The sequence below is a fragment of the Dermacentor albipictus genome, chromosome 2 (genome assembly GCF_038994185.2).
Source record: "Dermacentor albipictus isolate Rhodes 1998 colony chromosome 2, USDA_Dalb.pri_finalv2, whole genome shotgun sequence".
NCBI classification, from domain to species: domain Eukaryota; kingdom Metazoa; phylum Arthropoda; class Arachnida; order Ixodida; family Ixodidae; genus Dermacentor; species Dermacentor albipictus.
In genome coordinates this window covers 81582622-81604125 of record NC_091822.1, presented here as the reverse complement: position 1 = coordinate 81604125, position 21504 = coordinate 81582622, and the positions used below count along the sequence as shown (strand labels likewise).

Below are 21504 nucleotides of genomic sequence, written 5' to 3'. Positions count from 1 at the left end.
TCGTGCTTCCCGTCAAGTAACAAAATGTAGAAATGTTGCAATCACTAATAACTCTGCACCACTGAACTTGGTGCTTACAGTAATCTGGAATCGGTGGGCATAGTGCTTTAAAAGACTAGTGCTGAATGCTGTGTGCTACAGGCATAAAGTGAACATAAAAAAAATGCCAACACATTAAGTGTAAGAATAAATGAAGCAATGTGGCATCATATGTCAAGTTCATAGATAAAGTGCCGCCTTCTGAGGTAGAGTAAACCAACAGGTAGGCCAGCCCACTCGAAATGTGACATTTAATTCTTCCATTATGATTGATGCTGAAAATATATTAAAGTGCTATATACAACAGGGGTCAGTTTTCACATGATGACAGTGTATGGGATTTTATGAGCAGTTTTTGCATGCTAGGCAGTATAACAGAAGCGGCGGTGCACAAGCTAACAGCAGGGATATTTGCGCATCAATGTAACAGCTGCAGACACGCACCATATCATCACTGACACACTGGCACAGTGTGACAGCATGCACGCCAATTACATTTGGTCTCTTAGCAGCAATCCGCTCTTGTACTCGTCCTCTCCTTTCACTCCTGCACAGAAGCACAGCTTTGCTGCAGCAAAGGCAGGTCACACACTTGAACACTACCATAAACACCATGAGGCCAGGCAGCTTCAGAAGGACATCCTGGGTGGTGTTCGAGCTGCTGGCTAGGAGATGCAGCTGCTCTGCCGCAATCTGGACAAGCCACACCCTCACCATGGTCACCTCTTCAACAATTTCTCACTCGTAACTTTTCCTCAAGCTCCACCACGGATGGTACTCGAGACATGCTTGACTGTCAGCTAGCTTCCGTGTGGGTTGCAGGCTCACTAACTCAGCATGTGGCCACTGTGCCTATAGGCCAAATGCCTGGCACACCAAGTCAAGAAGCTGCACCAGGAACTGAACGAAGCCCCCATTCTGGCAAGGCTGCTCCCGTTTACATGGGATGCGGTCTACATTGTCATAGCTCCTGTAATGTCTAAAAAGGCCACGTATAACAGTCTTCTTTCTACTTTGGATATTTCAATACATTGAGTTAGGTCAAATAAGTTATCATCCAGATGCTTACCTATTCTGAAGCCATTCTGAAGTTCTCTCAATATGCTATTATTCTCTGCCCATGCTTGCAGTTTTAATTGCCTGCATTGCTAACCTGTATGTTACTGATGTAATGGTCAACGGTCTATATGAGTGAATTCTATCTTTCTCCCCCTTACCTTTATAAATTACAGTCATTATACTTTGCCGCCAACTCTCTGGTAGTCGCCTATCTTTTAAACTTCCTTTTTTCTACTGCTTTCAGCACAGCTTCCTTACTTTTTGGACCTAGTTCATTAATCAGCCTAATGGGAACTTCATCAAGCCCCGAGGCTGTGCGCTTCAAAATTTTCTCTTCGGCTGCTCTTCCAGTTGAAATTTGCCAGCACCAGCTTCTTTTCCATCTGGTTCTATTTCATGCTTTCTTTCTTCAAGTACAACCTCGTCATTACCTTGGAAAGATTCAGCTGTTATTTTTTATATGTAATTTAATGCCACATCTTCGTCTAGGATATGTTGTATCATTCCAGACTACCTCCCTATAAGTTTATGTAGTTCCAAAATATTCTAGGTGCGGCCTCCTTTTTCTCATGCATTTCTGACAACCAACATTCACTTTCACCTTTTATCTTTGCTTGAACCAGTATTTGAACCATAGATATTTTTCTTTCGGTACTTTTTCCATTTTCTGGCTACCTAATTCATGCTGTGGCAGCTGTGCTTTTTTGCCTGCCTGTGCTCTTGGGATGCTTTCTGTCGTTCGGCGATCGCTTCTCATATCTCCCTGTTCTACCAGCTTTTCGGTTTCTTTTTTCCTTTCCAACGAGAATGTTGCTTCTCTTTCCGTATTTCTGTCGTTACTACACTAAGAAGCTCACTATATTCCCACTCTTTGCTTAGCCATTTGCGAAATTCTTTCTCGACTCTTGCGACTATATTTATTTGCTCAGCGTTCAAATATGGACTGGCCATGTTGTGCTCCTTGCTCTGTCTCAACTACATATCCCATTTTCAAAATGACGCATTTATGGTCACTCCCTATGCTGCTATACTCTTCCTTGTCAATTACCATTTCTCTCAACTTATGAATTCCTTCTGTCATAAGACAGTAATGAATGGTCAATTGCCGGTTTCCCACTTCCCACGTGGTCTGCCCGTCACACTTAGGCCCTGTATTCACAATAATGAGGTCATGTTGCTCACAAAGGTCTAGCATTGACTTCCTGTTGTTGTTGATATAGCCATTTAGATCCTGTATGTGGGCATTCATGTCACTTAATAGGATAATTTTGGCAGCACTCCCAAAACTCTTAATATCAGCACTTAGACATTTCACTAACTCTTGATTTTTCACTCAGCAATTATTTCTGGTCCACAAATATGTTACGACCAGCCACGCTTTTCTTCCACTCATTGTACATCATAACCAAAAATTCTCTTGACATTTTGAATTTACTCTTTTCCATTTGGCTCCCTGATGGATGAACATTCAGACTCCCACTCACTTTCTTTCCGATTTAGTTGTTACACTCTTCCCGAACATAATTCTCAATCACTGGCAGTTCTTCCAAGTCTCTAAAGTGCATTTCTGTAAACGCATGCACTCCTATTCTATATTTAACGGCTCCTGAATCTCTACCCACCTTTCCTTTCTTCTGCCGCCCTGCATGTTTATGTAGCCTATTGCATGGCGAGCTCTCATTCTCCCTTTCCTCCTTTTTCTGTCATTGACAGTGATGCTATTCTGAGCTTCCCCTATGGGCCCTTCTTCATTGCTACCTACACTGGCCTCCTGATCGCCCATGGGCCAGCCAAAAAAGCAACCGCGCGACCAGCAAGTCGCCAGCCCACTTCTCGTCCAAGCCTGTGATTGAAGTGTATCCGATCTCATTGGAAATCACCACAGCTTCTCACTTTCCTGTTTACTTCTACAACCTCGAAACCTTTCTCTCGGCTCATTGTCTATATAGCCTCATTAGCAGCCACTACAGCTCTTTGTACATTACTGTCACATAAAGGCACCTCCAGCACTGTGCACACCATGATCTGCACCTGAGGGGACAACTCGTGCATATCGTCTACCCCCTTCACCAAGCGCTGGGCTAGTCCTGTCCCTTTTCTGTTTAGGACGTCATTTAGCCCACCTGCTACTAATACAAGGTTGCATCTATGGGCATTTTCTGTGAGCTTTGCTTTTGCTCGCTCCATGACAATGTCCAATGTTTGTCCTGAAAATGCCCCTACCGCTACTCTTTTGTCACCTTTCACCTTCTCCGCAATTGTGCCCGAGGACCTAGCCAGGTTTGAGTCACCGGTGATAATCACCCTTTCACTCTCTTCTACTGCCGAGGCCTCTCCCTGCTTCCCTCCATCATCCTTTTCTGTGTGATTTGGACTTGACAAGGGGCCCTGACCACTGCGTTTCTGCTTTTTCTTTGTGGCCGCATCGCGGTAGGTGCAGCTCTTTCCCGCACCCCATCTCCATGTAGCGTGCATTTCACATGCTTTGTAGACACTCCCTCTCCTGTCCCATCAGGAGACTGTGTTCTATTGTCACGACCATTCTTGTTCACGATGGCAGCCCTGTTCAGCTTTTTCTCATCTGACTGAAGTATTTTTTTCCTCCACCTTCCGTGCATCATGCTCCATATTTAGCTAATTTGTAGTTTTCTTAGGACTTGTTTGACAAGTTCACCTTGGAAAGCCTCCATTTTCTTCAGCCTTGCATTGACATCACAGTGTCTACCGATTAACTCAATTTCCTCTACATTCTCATTGGAAAGCTTTCCTAATCATTTGAACTTTACTTTTTTAGTATGGCTACGAAACTGCCAGCATTACCTAAACGGTGTGCTGCCTCTTTATTGAAATGTGCCTGTTTGTAGATGAGCCTCAAATGTCCACATCATTGTTGGCCAAGTTTTCACAAATGAGTGTTTTGGCCACAGTCAACATTGTAAGCACCTCTTGCAATACGGCATCATCATGGATGTAGTGCAGTCTAGAAGCAATCTTTTTACTTTGGGTTCTGATCTGGGATGTTAGATGGTGCTGGCTGTGCTGAGGAGGCTGTTGTATGTCTGGAGTAATATATTCTGCATCACTTTTTGTTGGTGATCCTCTAAATTGCTCCGAGGACGTGGACGCTGTCATAGAGAGAGAAACAAAGTTCGGATCTGTTTTAAAGACTCCAGGGGACTCGAACATCTTGTTGAGTGGGCAGCTAGACGAGCTCAAACTGGCCTTAAGGAACTGGGCCTCCATCTCAGGGAAACATACCTCAACCAAGGCTCTGACAAGCTCCGAGAGGCTAGGGCGGCCACAGCTTCTTTCCAAGTAAGCCTTCACGTCTGCCCCGTTGTTAGGCTCATAAGGAAGGTCGAGTTGGTACATTTTAACCCACAGTTCTTTCACTGAGAGCCAGTGAGTGACGTACCTTTGCAGCTTCTGGTTTTTTAACCAGTGAGGCGACTCCTCCAAATCCGTAAGTGCCATTTTAAACTCCTGCTCATTTTGGCTGTCCACTATTCGACTTAGCATTGCTTTGACAGCAGGAACATCAGCAACATCATTTTCCTCAGTCGAGAAAAACCTACGCCAGGCCTCTTCTCTGTGAGAATCTGAGATGATGGCGCGCCCGCAGGGAAAAGCATTGGAAAGAGCTGTGATCTCGGCCTGGCTCAAGTCCACCATCCAAAACTTGGGGTTAAAATCCGGGTTCCAAGCTCTCCAAACACTTAGCGCTTCTCCAATGCACTCGGCCGTTTCAAATTGGACAACGAAAGCACCTACCACAGCGTAGCAGCTGGTGGTCTTTACCATAATGAAGAATAGTGGAAGTGCACATTCCGTCGTCTTGTAGGTTGCAACAAGGTACCCAACATTGCTGCTGTATTTTAGCAAGAGTTCGCTCATAAAGTCAGTTTGGATGCAAAACAGTAGTGTACTTTGGCAATCCTGTGCTACAGACTCTAGAATGTCCCAGTCAGTTTGATCATGCTGCACTTGACGCAGCTGGTTGTCCTCTTCATGCCTCATCTCACAGGAACGGAAAAAACAGTTTGTTGTTGGTGTCTTCACATGAAGCTCTTCCGTATATTTTGCTAGATTGTCTTGATCAATGGAATTAAACCTGCATTCCCGAAGTGCCTGTCGAATATGTTTTCGTATGTCCCTCTCGCTTGGGTAATAATCTCTTGATGAAAGAGGGGGACTTTGCTTGTTTGAAAATAAGACATCTTTAACATAACACTTTAGATGACTCTCCATTGCTTTCACTGCTGTCACGCCTTGGCGAACAAGCTCAACTATTTTTGTAGCTAGTTTCGGTTGAACAGGTTGTGTAGGTCGTACACACCGAGATATATCATGATTGCAATGACTTTTGATGTCCGTCATAGAGATGTAAAATCGTTTCCAACGGAGCACAGTTTCAATGCTGCCCTCTTCTTGGAGTGCAAGTTTCAAGCGCGAGATCTGCTGTTTTGAAGCAGCGCTATGTTCATGCTGTGGTCGGTCCTTTGGAAGGTTTATCTGAAGAGAAAAAAAGAAAAGAGCAAGACTGCACTTAACCCCATGAGAAACATACAAATGCTCGCAACATAGCTGATAGAGCTCACAGAATCCCCTCTTAAGTAGCCCCAATTCTTAAGCAGAGTGACAACAGGTGCTAACCTGTCATCATGATGTTACAGCACAAGCAGCGGGTAGTTAAAAGGTTGAACCTAGTAGAGTTCAAGCTGCTGCATATGTTCCACACAATCTGGCAATCCCTCCAGCTGGGCACTCAAGAACCTTCCTATGCTGGGCAGGCTAGAACAAGGTGGAAAAAGCTAAGAGCTAAGTACAGTGGTATCTCGATAAATGGAAATTGCTTAAAGGGAACTGCTGCTTAAATGGAACACCAACCTCATGGTTGGTTGGTTTTGTATTCGTGCAATGCTGACTGATATGCCTCTCAGTAAATGGAACTCCTGATAAACGGAACCAATTTTCCCGGTCCCTTGAGGTTCTGTTTAAAAATAGTCCACTGTAAACAATGCAAATGGTTCCACCCAAAAGTATGATAAGCGACAATGTGCATGCAGAGAATTGAAACTCAGCTTATGTTTTTTTTTTTTATTGAGATGAATATTAGGAGAGGTTGGCGCCTTTATGGTGGCACCGGCTACTCCTTGTCACTTGGCAAAGGAAACAAGTTTGCGTAAAAAGGGAGAATAGCGACACGAAAGATGGCACTCAGTAGAACACTGGATGAATAAAAAATAAACAGTCCAACAGTACATGAGTCGCAAAGTTCTGAGCATAAGTCCAGTCCACGTACGCATATATAAAGTCAGATATTTAGAACAGTCATAACACTCAACACATGTAATGCACTGCAAGTACAGAACAGAAATATACATATTGCATAAAAGTTGCGATCGCCTCATAAACCAATTATGAATCACGAACAACGTTTATGTTACTCATTTAGCGCATTCGGATCATTTGATGCCTAATATTTTCCCAAAATGTTGGTCTCCTCTAAAAACTTTTTCAGAGCAAGAAGCGCTCTTTTTTGAAGGCCCGCAGTTGGCCATGGGCCAAGTATTTTTTTTAGAGTGAAAGGTCTTCTGTCTAATATCAACAAATTTGCTTGCAGTGCCCTTCTTTGTGGATTGTATTTAGTGCACTCGAGGAGAAGATGATGCACATCTTCGTCTGTATGGCCACAAGAACACTGTGGACTAGAGACACGTTTTATCCTGTACAGGAAGTGTTTAGTGAATGCAGTACCAAGACGCAGGCGGTGTACCAATGTTTCAAATTTTCTGTTGTCTCTTAGATTTCCCGGCATTGTTAAGTTTATACATGGGTCTATAAAGTATAGCTCAGAGTTTTTAGTTCGCTGATCAAACCAGGTAGTTTTGCTGAGGCGACAAGAAATCTGTCTCAGGAGCAGACGGACTTCACTACGCAATAGAGGAAGATTGGTTGTCTCCACGTTATTGTGCGCCCGATTCGCAGCTGCGTCCGCTGCAGTATTTCCAGGAATATTGCAGTGCCCAGGTATCCACTGGAATGCAATTACGTGGTTCAATGCGCTTGCTTTTGTAAGTTCTTTGAGTGTCTCGTACAATAGCAAAGTGTTCAAAGAGTTTTTCTTATTGCTCTGTAGTAATGTGAGAGCGGCTTGCGAATCGCTAAAGATACCCCATTTTTGCGAATGTTCTTTTGATGCTATGAATCGCAAAGCACACAGGATTGCAAACAGTTCTGCCACGGTGGAAGATGTCTCTAGGGATAATTTAAATGTTTGCTCTAGCGCTAAATGTGGAATGACGAATGCTGAAGTCGAGGAATTTTTATGACACGAACCATCTGTATAAACGTGTATGTACTGGGGATATAAGGAGTAAATTTGGAAGAGTGCCAGTTGTTGGGCGGCTACTATGAACATGTCTCTCTTAGATATAATCCCGTCAACCGATAATTCTATTTTAGGACATGTTAACATCCAGGGAGGGTAACAAACATCCACTTTGCATATTTCAAATCTTGGTAATAATGCTTTATGTTCTCGAACAACATCGTGAATTTTGCTTTTGTTTCTTTCGGTAAGCGCGAAGTTTAATGGATGGCTCTCGTGTTGGGTTAAGATGCGATAAATATGTCGGCATGTTTCAACCGTTCGTATGACTGGAAATGGTGGGTGACGAGCTTCAGCAATTACTAAAGAACTCGAGGTAGCCTGCGGAACCCCAAGACACACTCGCAGCCCTCTTGCCAGTAAACGTTGAAGACATTCCTCAGAAGATTGCGATAAACCATGGAAAATAGGAGCCGAGTAAGCAATTTTTTATTTTATGAGTGCGTTATGAACTTGTAGTAGCGAAGAGACTGATCCCCCCCACGTTGTACCTGCGAGTTGCCGAAGTACGTTTATTACTGCATTGGTCTGCTTTTCAATTGCGCGGATGTGTGAAGCCCATGTTAGCTGGCGGTCAAGAATAATTCCAAGAAATTTATGCTCTTTCACAAACATCAAAGTTTGTCCATTAAGCGTAAGTCGGAAATTATTCAGCTGTCGTCTAGTAAAGGGAAGTACGGCTGTCTTTGCGTATGAAAGACTCATGCCTCTTTCTTTTAAAAAGGTGTCGATACTATCAAGTCCCTCTTGCAGCGTTGTTTGAATGTCTTGTATATGAGATCCAGAGGCCCATATGCAGATGTCATCTGCGTACCGCGAATACTGTAGACCAGACGGGAGCTTTAGTGGCAAGGCTGCCATGACGCAGTTGAATAAAAACGGACTGAGAACACTGCCCTGCGGAACGCCCTGTGTGATGCTGTGATAATTACTCGCGCCTTCGATTGTTTCCATAAATATTTTTCTGTCTTTCAAGAAATTTGATACCCATCGTAGTGCTCGACCGTGTAGGCCAAGCTCTAACATACCAGCAAGGATGTGTATGTGACTTACAGTGTCGAATGCTCTTTGAATGTCTAAAAATACTGCTACTGTCACATTTCCGCAACTTCGTTCATGTTCGACGCATGTGGCAATGTCTAATACTGAATCCATTGTACACCGATTTTGTCGAAAACCAGTCATGTAATTGGAAAACATATTTGTGTGTTCACACCACCACTGCAGTCGACAGTCTATCATCTTCTCCATTAGTTCGGAAAAACAGCTTGTGAGGCTGACGGGTCGGTAGGAGTCAAGACTAAGAGGAGTCTTTCCTAGTTTTAGTACTGGAATTACCCGGGCTAATTTCCATGAATCTGGCAGAGTCTCTCTTATCCAGATGTCATTAAATATCTCCAAAAGAGCCATTCTTCCTACAGGACCTAGGTTCTTTAACATCGTATACGTGACACCATCTGGGCCTGCGGTTGTCTTTGTACGGCATGACGAAAGAGCACATGTCAATTCATTTAGACTAAACTCACAGTCAAGTTGAGGATGTTGTGACATAAAGCACGCACGAACTTTCTGTTCTGCTAGTGTTATCGAACTTGTAAATTGTAGGCAAGTGAACGGAATTCCTGGTCTGGATATAAGTTGGCAGAATTCGTCAGCAACAGATGTTTCCGGAGTGCTTCGAGCTACGGCAAGGGCTCGGAAGGGATGGCTCTGGGTAACTGGACCAGTAAAAGATCGGACAACTGACCATATTCTGGGAACTGGAGTAAAGGGAGACGACGACGCGCAGTTTTCTCGCCACCTTCTCGTACCTAATTTTTGTAAGCGTCTGCGTGAAGTTGACCGAAATTTCTGTGCCATCTTGTAGTCATCCAGCTTTCCACTGCCGCGGTAAGCCCGTTCTGCTCGTCTTCTAATTGCTCTTAGATATTCATATTCGCCGTCGACTGCAGCGTATTTATTTGGAACAATGACTTGCTTTGTGCAGATCTCGTAAGACTCACACAAGATATTTGCAAAACTTTGAAAGCTCGGATTTTCGCCCAATGAGTTACTCAAGTGGTGACGAAAACTTTGCCAATTAGTATATTTTGAGTAGCACCGGGTCCCCTCAATCCGTATGAGGCGATGTTTCACCAGGATTGGAAAATGATCACTACCGTGCGTTTCTATGTCCGTTGACCATTCAACGCCATCAAGAAGGTCTTGTGAGCAGAGCGTGACGTCTATACAGCTTGAGTAACGAAACCCCCGCAAGAACGTTGGAGAGTTCTCATTTAACACGATAAGATTACTTTTTCTGCGGCAGACTCTATTATGCTTCCACGGGAATCGTTATATTCACTGCCCCAGATGATGTTATGTGCGTTGAAGTCCCCACAAACCAGCACATGTGAGTTTGCGATACCAAACACATTCACCAAGCTGTCTACTGATATTTTGCTAGCACATTGTAGATAAAGACTGATCACTGTGACGCTTGTATTTCTGAAAGATATTTTGCATGCTACAAACTCCAGTATATTTAAATCGCTCGACTGTATTAAATAGGACGGCAGGTCCTTTCTCACATATAACATCGCTCTGCTATTTTCAGCGATGCGCGATGATTTATATATAACATAGTTTGAAAGACGAAAGTCATCTCTTACGCCTGCCTCCTGTATACATAAAACAGGAAAGTTATGTTGAGCTAGTAGTTTGCGAAAATCAGCTGACTTGTTTCGAAGGCTATTAGCATTCCACTGAAATACGAAAACATTGTTGTAACGATTATTCATTGTAAGCCTGCCGTGGGGCTGTTAGTGGTTGTGGAAGCACCAACGATTCCATAGAAAGCAGTGCTTTTACCTCTGGTAGGTTGTTTGCTTGTGGAATGGCACTTAGAATTGCACGCAGAGCTGTGAATAGCATGGGCAGGATCATCTGGGCTACGGGTAAAGACGCGTAATCACCAAACGACGCTGAAGCTCCATGCGCGCTCGAAGCAGGTCGCTGAAGAATTGACTGAGATGGTCGCTGGGATGACTGGTGTGGTTGAGGCGAATGCTGAGGTAGTCGCTCAGATGTTAACTGAGGTTGCTGTGTCGATGGCTGAGGGCGTTGCTGAGAAGGTCGGCGAATTTCACTCGAAGCCTGGGCAAGGTGAGTAGCATTCTCTGAAGGTGGATCGTGTCGCTCGCTGTCAGAACGTTGTCGACCTGAGTGCTTTAGGGCTGCAGAATAGCTCATATGGACCCCTTGCTCCTTTTCTTTGTTAGGAGTTGGAGGCGCACATCTTACAGCATCAAGGTTGGGTGGGGGCGCATTACGAGGAGGCAGCCTTCCATATTTTAACTCATGTCTGCGTAACCTTGAGGCAGCTCTGCTCTGAGGGCACCCGGAGTAGGAAGCTGTATGGTTTCCGCCACAGTTGGCACACTTTGGCTGACACACAGACTTGCACTCTGAATGGTTGTGGTCTTCTGAGCATATCTTGCAGCGACGCTGACTGCGGCAGTTCTTCGATAGATGTCCAAATCTCTGGCAGTTGTAGCATCTTAGAGCAGGGCCATGATATTCTTCTACGGGGTGGCTCGTGAAACCTAAATGCACTTGTTGCGGCATTGGTTTGTCTTCTCTGAAATGGAGGATGATGGTTCTCAGAGGGCGTGATTCTACCGCTCCGTCTTCTTGGCGATTGTAGCGCGCCTGACGACGGGCAGATGTCACTCCAAAATCCTTCAGGAAGTCAACCAGTTGTTCTTCCGTATACTCAATTGGCACATGGCGTATCTTGCCAACATTCTTGGTATAAGACGCCGGAATGAATGGCTTGACTTCCAAACCAGCAACTTCGCTCATCGACAGTAGATGTCTTGCAGATGAGACTGAAGTGACGTTGACAGAGAAACTTCCATCTCTATTCACGCGGAAAGATTGCACTTTTTCTTTTGCCGCAGAGACAATTTCCGACGCAGCGCGGTTTGGATTCACTTGCCAGAAGTTGCGTCCTTCCTGTGATGGTCGAAAAACAACTGGAATTCCCTCAGGCCGCTTCTTTTTATACGTTACCAAGGAGAACGGCGTTTCATCGCAGTCTATATCTTCATCGTCACTTTGATCATAGGTAGATGTTTTGTCATCGTCAACCCGTGGTTTCTTGGCTTCACTTTCGCTGGTCTCAGCCATATTCACTGAAGGGGCGCTGGTAGGTAGGGCGGCGTTGAAAACTAGCGTCGCCGGCTTGATGACATTGGGCGCTTGTTGTGGCACTTCCGAATGCGGCGTCGATTCTGCGGCACTCATGCGCCTAGGAACGCGCTGTCGGACATATGGCTCGTGCCGGTGTTCTTTGCTGCCTACCGCCATGGTAGGCGTAGATGCGCTGCGGAGCGCAGCCAAACCACGCGATATTGTGCGTGATCTTTAGCACACAGGAATCCCACGGGATGTCTGTTCTCCCTGGACAACAGTGAAGTCTCAACACAGCACTGATTCTTCGAAGAAAACAGAAAATAATATCTCACCGAAGAAGCAGCGGCCACTCGGAGGGACTTCTTCTTCTATGGACTGTGTCCACTAGAAGTAAAATTTATAGCCAAAACCAAGAGCAACAAAACAACAGAGACAGAGACCACTGTGCTCTGCGCTGTGGAGTTAATCTCTGTGTCTGTGTTTTTATGCTCTTGGTATTAGCGGAAGCCCCAAGCATCCATAATTGTGAAATTCCTATTATATTTGACAGCCCGTGCAGGACATCCACATGTGTGTGTGCAACAGCTGGTGGTCCTGGAAGGACTGTGAAGGGCGCAAAAGGAGGCCTAGTGCATTCTTCTCGCATTTGTGAACTCATGGATGAATGATGCACACGTTTAGTTCCGTGGTGCTAACTTGGAAAGAGCTGTCAGCACTGACTGCCTGGGTAACACTGTCTGAAACAACAAACCGACCACCAAACAAGGAGTCAAGATCTCTGCCTAAAGGGCTCATATGCAAATGCAACTAGCAGTAAAGCATTCATTTATCATTCAAGAAAAAAAAAATCTGCAACATATACTCTAGAAAATAAGTACGGCATGACACGTGCTGCAGGAGCAGGATATTAAACTAAAACTAGGCCTAAGGCATTATTTTTGTGCAGACTGAAACCAAACCACAACAAAAACAATTTTTTTCACTACAGACTGAAACCTAAAAGAGACTATGCAAAAACCATCTACAATGATTTTCAATGTAGGCGAATAGCCCAAATGAACTAACAAATGAACGAGCAAGTGGCACTCTTCCCTTGCTACCCATCGCCGCAACTCAATTTTCCAAGAGCAAGCGCCCTTTTTCTTGGCGCCTTCCCTCGCCTTTCCAGAGTTCTTTCATGGAAGCCATGGAGAGAGAACATGTCAACCTCTTGGTCTCCTTGTTGAGTCGACATTAACACGGTGAGCGTTTGATAGAACGCTCACTTGCATCTGCGGTGCATTTCTTGTGCGTGAGAATTAGCTATGACATCCATAGCACTGAGGGGCGCTGCAGTGTCATTGGCAAATGCCCATCTACAGCTAAAATTTTAAAACAACCAGGAGTGCAGCGAGCACCTCCATTCCACTGCACTATGGCAGCGTGATTTACTGTGCACGCCAAACTGCAGGCATAAACTCTACAGTGACAGCTTGCCACAAGTGCTTCCTGTCGAAGAACGTACACCCGCCAATCTGGATCAAACTGAAACGTTTATTTTTGCTTTTCAAGTGCTACGAAAGCACAGCTAGTCCTGTACTGTTAAGTCGATGGCGTAAAGCAAGTGATGAAAAAAAAAAAGTGATTGTACAAAGAGAATGCATGTCTGCATCATTTCTTTCTTTTCTTCAGGTAATGAACTGCGACTGTGGCTTAATTGAAGTTAAGCATAAGCCCTTATGGTAATTTAACGCTTCAAGATAAAATTATTTTAGTCAGCAGGAGGTTATGTCCACTCTCAGGAGCCTGCAGCTACTGTGGGACTGTGGGTTTTTATTGATCTCATGCACATTCTGTTGAATTCACACTCCGCACTTTCAATGCCGGAAGGCTTTGATTTAATTACTGTCACTCTGTATACTGTATTCGTTTTTACGATATGAATGTCTCAACACAACATGAACAGACCATTCACACTATTTTTCTCTGCTGTCCTGCATGCGATAAATATGCATAGTGCTGTGCGGTTCTTTCAATGCACAGCAGTGTAAAAATTCTTCGGCTATAGTAAATTGTGAATTTTAATGTCGAGGCACTATGAAGTGGACTTCGAAGGACGCTGTAGCGGAGGCCTCTGGATTTATTTTGACCACCTAGGGTTCTTAAGTGCGCACCCAAGGCACAGTACACCAGCATCTTTACATTAAATCTCTATCGGGATGCGGCTGCTGTGCCAGGGAATCGAACCCATGGCCATGTGCTACCCAGCGCAGATTAAGTAGAGCAAACTTGAAATGAAAGCAATGTGTACACACGTAACACAGGTATATTCATACAGCTCAATATCTGTTAACCTTTTTTTTTCCACATTTTTTATTTTCCATTTTTTTTACTGTCAAAACAGTACATCTCTCCTGCCTGTTTTCACAAAAAATCAGGTCCCTGGGATTGGCACGGCCTGCTTACATGCGAAGCTTTTCATTTATCTTGTATTATCTACGACTAGAAGGATGAGCTGCACCCCCTAACACTCTATCACCATACTCTACACACCCACTTAGTCATTTCACGGCTGCATGTTTTCGTTTTTGCATGTTTTCAGTTGTGCCCTGGACAAAGAAAAGGCCCATTGTTGAAAGGCTGGCTCACGAGACATTCCTTCTTCAACCTATGTTTACCTTTTCACTTGAATAAAAAATAATTTTGCCAACACAATTAAGACTGCTTACGTGTGGAAATGCAAAAGCATTATAGTAGCTTTGAAGAAATGTCATCTTCCGCATGTTCCTTGTCTGCGCAAGCTCTTGCCAACATTCAAACTGGGCCTCGTTAAGGCCAAATCAAAATGCCCGAAGCGTCTCGACATGCACGCTTGCCCACGAGGAGTTCATAACTTGAAGGACCGCTGAGCAGCATTCAATTGAACATTCATGCTTTTTATTTTAAGGTGAAAGCTTCAAGTGGCTTGTTCCGATGGCTTCTACTGAAAAAAACGTGGCGTCTAGTCGAGTGGTTCAAAAATATTATCATCAAGTCGAGTGGTTAAAAAAAGTTGACGACTGGTACAAAAAATATTATCAGCAGCAATGGCTCACAACCGAAAAAAAATTATCTGGAATGGCTTATACACCCTAAGCAAGCAAAGATGCAATGACTGAATATGAATGAAGACATGAAAAAAGAACGAAGGAAATAAATAAAGAATAAAGAGAGAAAGGACGAAAGAAAGGGAAAATATGGAAAGAAAGAACGAAAGAACCTTTAGATAGTGCATTAGGTGCTAACATGTTATTGAGGAAATCGACCTACAGAGCAATACGTTTACTTCACACTGCGGCTCGTTATGTCTTGCAAGAAGTCTGACCCCTCCAATTGGATAACTTAATGCATTACCACGTTTGAAGCAGGCTTTCATGTTCACATGTTACAGAAGCGTAACACACTGCTGATTTTTATACACTCATGATGTGGCACCACCTCCTCCCCATTGGCTGTGCCGTCACATGCCCAACAAAGCACACACTAGGCACACCTCTAGTCATCCAGAACCGTGGAGGCACCGTGGCGTTGGGGAAGAGCTCATCTCGCACCCAGGACGCCCAGGTTCGATTCCCACTCAGACCCAAATTTACCAAATTCTCTTTTCAAAGGCTCCCATTTACTTTTCTTTACAGGAACCTCCCTGAGAAATGTGCTCTGAGCATTTTATATGTTTTTTGCTCTTTGCGGTGTTGGCCATTTTTGGTACCATCCTTCAGTCATGCCAACGGATTTTTGTGTAATAGGCTGTATAATGGTTTCTCGTTAAAAGCAGCCACATGCAATGCAAGCAGGGTGCAGCTAGCGAAGCAAAGTTCGCCTAGCGAACTCACGTGGATGAGCTTGCAAGGCCACCTCAGCGACGTGAGTTCACCTTGCTCCGGTAGGGGAAAGACAAGTGCCGGCGTTGGCAGAAACTTGAAGTGAGGTTGTCTACTGATCCGTTGCATTATCCAAGATGGGATGGCCACAACTGAGCAGCGCGTGAGATATGTGACGAATGAGCAACAGCTTCCCCTCTCCTATTTAGTTCCTCCCCACTGCTCACTTGACTGAAAGCGCACACCTTTTCCCTCACCTTCTTGCGATGAACAAGCCAGCAAGCTAATGAGCCACAATGTGCACCCCCCACACTTGATTACTTGAGAGCTCACGCACATCAGCCTCCCCCCCTCCACTCACCCCTCCCTGCCCCTCTTCACAACTTGGTTGCTTCAGAGTACACACCCTTTCCCATGGTGCGTTTTTTTGCCTTCCATCCCCCAAGTCCAACCCCCAATGTACCACTGACCTAATACAAAAAGGGCCGAAAGAGCCAAAGAAAGCTACCATAAAATACCGAGAGAAAATCGAGTGAAAATATGAGGTGGGATAAGTTTCCGTGTACAGTAAAAAAAAGTTGAAAATGTATAGCAGCCAAAGAATGAACATGCGTTTATTAAGACTGAATTCATTCGGCGTCAAAACCATTGAATGAACAGTCATTGTCACTTTCAAACAAAAGGTCGGCAACCTCCTCATGCACGGTGTTCGACGTGGTTGGCAGGGTAGTAGAAGGGGGGACCGCCAAAACAAGCTGCTCATGAAGCTCTCCATCTTCTTATCCATAGTATACGAAACCTTAGAGCCGATAAGATACAAAGTAGCTGCGTTTACATGAATGCGACACTGTCGCATCGCATCGCATTTCTAGCGCATCACTTTCATGTAAACAGCAGTAATGCGCTAGGAAGGCGCATCGCATTAATGCGCCAGGCGAGGGTAGATTTATGGGCGCGAGTCGACTCTCGCGGATCGTGTAAACGCAGGATCGTCGCATTAGGAATTAGACAGCTTTAGTATAGCGTATGCTATACCATTGCGTACGCTAAAAAATGGCGGGTCGTCAATGCGCATGCGCTGAACGCTAAATGAAATAGCGGGTATAGCGGGCGTACGCAACGCAAACGAGTTAGCGTTAGCATTTTTACGTGGTTTGCGGAGTTCGCGGGAAACATGGCGGCGGTCCCAGCTGCCCGCTTCGAATTGAATTTGGCGTTGCTTTTGTAAAATGCACTTCTTTCATAACAAATGACTGTGTAAATGGCTTTCGCTTAGTCTCAGGCCGCTTTGACGACAGAGTATTATGGATAACCTTGTGGCTTCTCGTTTCGAACGGGTCGAAGCCTAACGAAAGAAACGTTCGAGAAATCAGCGCCACCTATTGCTACAAGCGCAAAATAGCCGCAACGGCGACATATGGCCTTTGAGATCCGAAGATATCGCCGGCCAACTAAAATTGTAGAAAACGTGCGCTGCTTAGCGTACGCTATATTATAGTGTACAGCGTACGCTATAGTTGCACACGCTGTACACTGTCTATTATGGGAAGGAATTAGCCACCAACATGGCGGCGGTCCCGGCTGACCGCTTCGAATTGAATTTGGCGATGCTTTTGTAAAATGCACTTCGTTCACACGAATGATTGCGTAAACGGCTTTCGCTTAGTCTCAGGCCGCTTCGACGACAGAGTATTATGGATAACTTTGTGGTGTTTTCGAGACCACTTCTCATTTCGAACGAGTCGAAGCCACGCTATAGTTGCACACGCTGTACAACTGTCTATTATGGGAAGGAATTAGCCACCAACATGGCGGCGGTCCCGGCTGACCGCTTCGAATTGAATTTGGCGATGCTTTTGTAAAATGCACTTCGTTCACACGAATGATTGCGTAAACGGCTTTCGCTTAGTCTCAGGCCGCTTCGACGACAGAGTATTATGGATAACTTTGTGGTGTTTTCGAGACCACTTCTCATTTCGAACGAGTCGAAGCCTAACGAAAGAAACATTCGAGATGTCAGTGCTACCTATCGCTAGAGTCGGGAAAAAGCCGCAACGACGGCATATGGCCTCTGAAATCCGAACATCTTGCTGGCCAACTAAAACTGTAAAAAATGTGCGCTGCTTCGCGTACACTACAGTAGAGCGTATAGCATAAGCTATAAGTTGCGTACGCTAAACTAAAACTGTCTATTTATCGGCACTCAGCCACCAACGTGCACTCGGCCCACAACCGAAAACCAGTTACACCGGAAGTCGACTGCACTTCCCTTATACGACACCCTGTCGCGCTACGTTCTCGCTAAAGTTAATGCGCTACATGTAAACGGCGTCGCATCGCCTTTCCCAAATGCGCTTGGAAATGCGATGGGCCCCTGTCGCATTCATGTAAACGCAGCTAGTGACATTATGGGGCCAACTATGCTGCTGGGCCTAACTTGTACGCCTCTAGCAGAGTAACTGCAAAACATGCAATGGAGACAAGAAAAAGAAAGAGCGAGAATACCGCAAAAAACAAGAATCATAATAGAGAGCAAGCTAAATATTTTCTGTTTTTAAGTTACAAAATTACAGGATTTGTATGAATGGCATTGCAATTTAAAAGATCACACCTGGAATGCTGAGGGCAAACACCTTCGGAGGAATCCGGCCGCTCAGCTTTTTGAGCATTATGAATGCCGGAAATGGTATTTATCAGGGGTGGGTTATCTATCGGTCTTTCTGAAAAACTACAAAATTGTGCCAAAAACAGGGGTGGGTCATCTTACGGGGCTGGGCCTTCACTCAGGATTTTATGGTAATCGTTTTAATCCCACAAAGCTCAAACACCACTTTAATGAAAGAAAATTAAGACAACTTGTTCATGTTTATTTCTGGCTATGGACAGTACAATAGTAAGAAGAAAACAGTGACCTAATAACTGATCAAAAATTAATTAGTATGGTAATAAAATAATCAGTAATTGATTTACTGAACTATCCACAATGGAAGACTCCCTCCGGCATATCAAGAGGAGAGAGAGAATGAAGAGGAAAGGCAGGGAGGTGAACCAGATATGAGTCTCCGGTTTGCTACCCTACACTGGGGATGGGGGATAGGGGTTAGAAAGATGACAGAGAGGAAAACGCAAAAACAGAAAAAAAAGAAAGGAACGCGCACACATGGAGACACACACACAAAAGGCGTTCCAGTTAAAGTCGTTCACACAGGCCCCGGCATATCAAAAATGCTAGTATGGGCTCTGCATTGAGTTTCCAGCGCTTAAATCAGTTTTTAGGCATCAATTAGCATTATGAAACATCGTTCCAGCACACAATTGAACACGGATGAGAAAAGAAAGACAACACGAACGCCAGCTTCAACTGAATTTTATTCATGGAAAACAGGGCTTTATGTACACAGGGGGAAAGGAGGGCTGCTCGTGCGCAGGACAACCCAAAAATATTTCCTTGGTCCAGGCAACAGTCATCAGAAGTGTCGAAACCAAAAGAAGAAAGGAATGAAAGCAAAAAGTGAAAAAGAAAGGGTGAAAAAACCTTTCCCTCTTTCTTTTCCCCCTCTTTTTCACATCACTCAGTACAGTACAAGCTTGCTCATCTCCCACCCTACCTAGCTGATTTGACACACACGTTTGCCCTGAGATAATCAAGTTCTTTTTTCCCGAGTACAACAGAAGGAGCACTGACACAGTAATCATTTTCATTGGAGATACAAAAGGCTTCAAAAATTTCCTGGTTTTTCTGATTGCTATATTTTCGCAACACACGTGTTCGTTCGAAAAACGCCTTGCATGCTGGTTTGTGCGAGCAACAGCGAATGTGGTCGGCTAAATGACCAGCGCCACTTAGTGAAGTAGCATTCCTGCGATGCTCTAGCAGGCGTTCATTCAGATAGTGCCCAGCTTGGTCAATATAGCATTTCCCACAGGCGAGGGGAATGCTCTACACACCACCAACGTCACATTCAATTAGGGCTTTGGTGTGCTTTATTTTGCAGGCTGGCTTCTTCTGGGATTCGTTTACTAGGCGACACATTCGTCCCAGCTTTTCCGGTGCTGAAAACGCAACACGCACCCCGCACGAGTTGCCAACCTTCTTGAGGTGGCGAGAAACCTGGTGCCAATAGGGCACTACGACAGGGCGCTGTAGTGGGCGTGCGTCTTTTTTCAGCCTGCACCTCCCACCAACCTTTACCTCACGAATCTGGCTCTCTACCATCAAGGCCACGAATTCTCTGTGGTACCCAGCCTTCTCTAGACACCTTAGCTGGGCGTCGACGTTGTCACAAACTTGATGTTCGCAGGACTTCTCTAGAGCAGAGTGGATGCAGTTTTTTGCTATAGTTCTTTTTACGAGCTTGGAGTGGGCCAATTGATAATTAAGAATGTGTTTTTTCGACCGTGGCTTGTACTGCCAGCACACGCGCGCTCCTTGAAAATTAAGACACACGTCGAGGTACTGGATGCGACCATCTTGCGGCAGTTCGTGCGAGAACTTCATTCTAAAGGCGTTACTAGCAAAAAATATCGAGAATATTGCTTATACTATTGCCTCTATCCTGAGCATCGGTTGTATTCATTACCATGAAGTAATCGTCAACGTATCTAAAAACTTTCTGCAGGCCTGTGTTGTAAAGGGACGCTTGAACGCTTGAATATGGTTGTCAATACTTGCTAAGAAAAACATTGCTTAAAAGTGGTGATAGGAAAGAGCCGATGCACACTCCTTCTTTTTGGATAAAACAGCTGTCATTAAAAGTGATAATGGTGGATGAGAGAAAAAAGAATATTAGCTCTAAAAAATTGTCGTTTGATAACCCAGTCATGTTTTGGAAGGCCACTGGTGCTGTGTCTTCAATGTGACTTCAATGTGACCGGCGTTTGTGTTGTCTTTCTTTTCTCGTCTATGTTCAATTGTGCACTGGAACGATGTTTCATAATACTAATCACAACCAACTAGCCCAGCTGTCCATACTTAGCGATATACTTTAGGCATCAAATTCAACATATTAAGAATTACACATTGGGTCTTTGTGGAGGCTAAAAAAAAGAAGGCTTTTGGTTTGGGTTGGCCACCTTCTTTGAAGCTATTCATCCATGCATTGCCTGCACTTATGGCTCAACAATGCTACCTCATTTGTATATGCAAACAATCTTGTGGTCATTCTAAATGTAGTAGAACTGCTATTGTGGTTTTCAGCATGGCACATCAGAAGGCAGACGTGTTAATAATACACTGGTGGTCATTTGAAATTGGTGACCACCAGATATTTATTCGGTGGTGGAACAGCTTTATCATACCTGCCAACCTGTAAACATGAAAATTGAGTAAAAATTCACAGGCACGACAAGTGGAGGCGGCTACTACACATCTTTTTTAATGTTTTCCATGAGGACATGCCTCTTGTAAGTATAGAACACTACTCACAATGACTTTTACTTCTGTCGATGGAACATGCAAGCTGCAGCAAATGAAACAACAGAGACGGACAAGCAATGCACTGTTTTTAGATTACAGTGACTTTTTCAGCAACCTTGCTGCTGCTGCCAATTCGGTCTGCTTCAGGAACTTGTCTGAATAAACTTGTTCAAAGCAAGTGATCTCCTACCATATGGTCTCTTGCGTTGCTGCCACAAGAGGGCAGCGAAGGTACCATCGCAGCTTCCTTGAGTACATTTTCTGAAATTCTGCGCAGCCTCATCTTTCAGCACCTTCACAACTTTTTAGCAAACAGTATTTTTTGAAAAAATTGGAAGAGCAATCATGCAATAGCAGAAACTTCACAATAATTTCAGTGAGTTGGCAGGTATGCTAGGTGTACACATTTGCTGACATGAAGCGCTTTCTAGCTAGGCAGTAGCTTTTGAGCACACTGGTATGTAAACGGAAGTGTGTGCAATATAAATCGCACAATGCTTCTGATGTATTACTCGTGATGTAGGTTTCTCGAATGGGATTTTCTTGTAACATCCTTGAGCCATGAAGAATAGCACACGTGCGTT

At 44.5% G+C, this 21504-nt stretch overlaps 1 protein-coding gene across 1 annotated transcript in view; it reads right to left on the bottom strand.

Annotated features, from left to right (window-relative positions):
* Positions 1-276: 276 nt before the first annotated feature.
* The window catches only part of LOC139055977 (uncharacterized), a 32989-nt gene continuing 11761 nt past the window's right edge, over positions 277-21504 (bottom strand). Inside the window, exon 4 of the mRNA XM_070533695.1 lies at positions 277-5610. Within this exon, the coding sequence (XP_070389796.1) occupies positions 3970-5610 (1641 nt within the window). The 3' untranslated portion in view covers positions 277-3969. The remainder of the gene's footprint in view (positions 5611-21504) is intronic.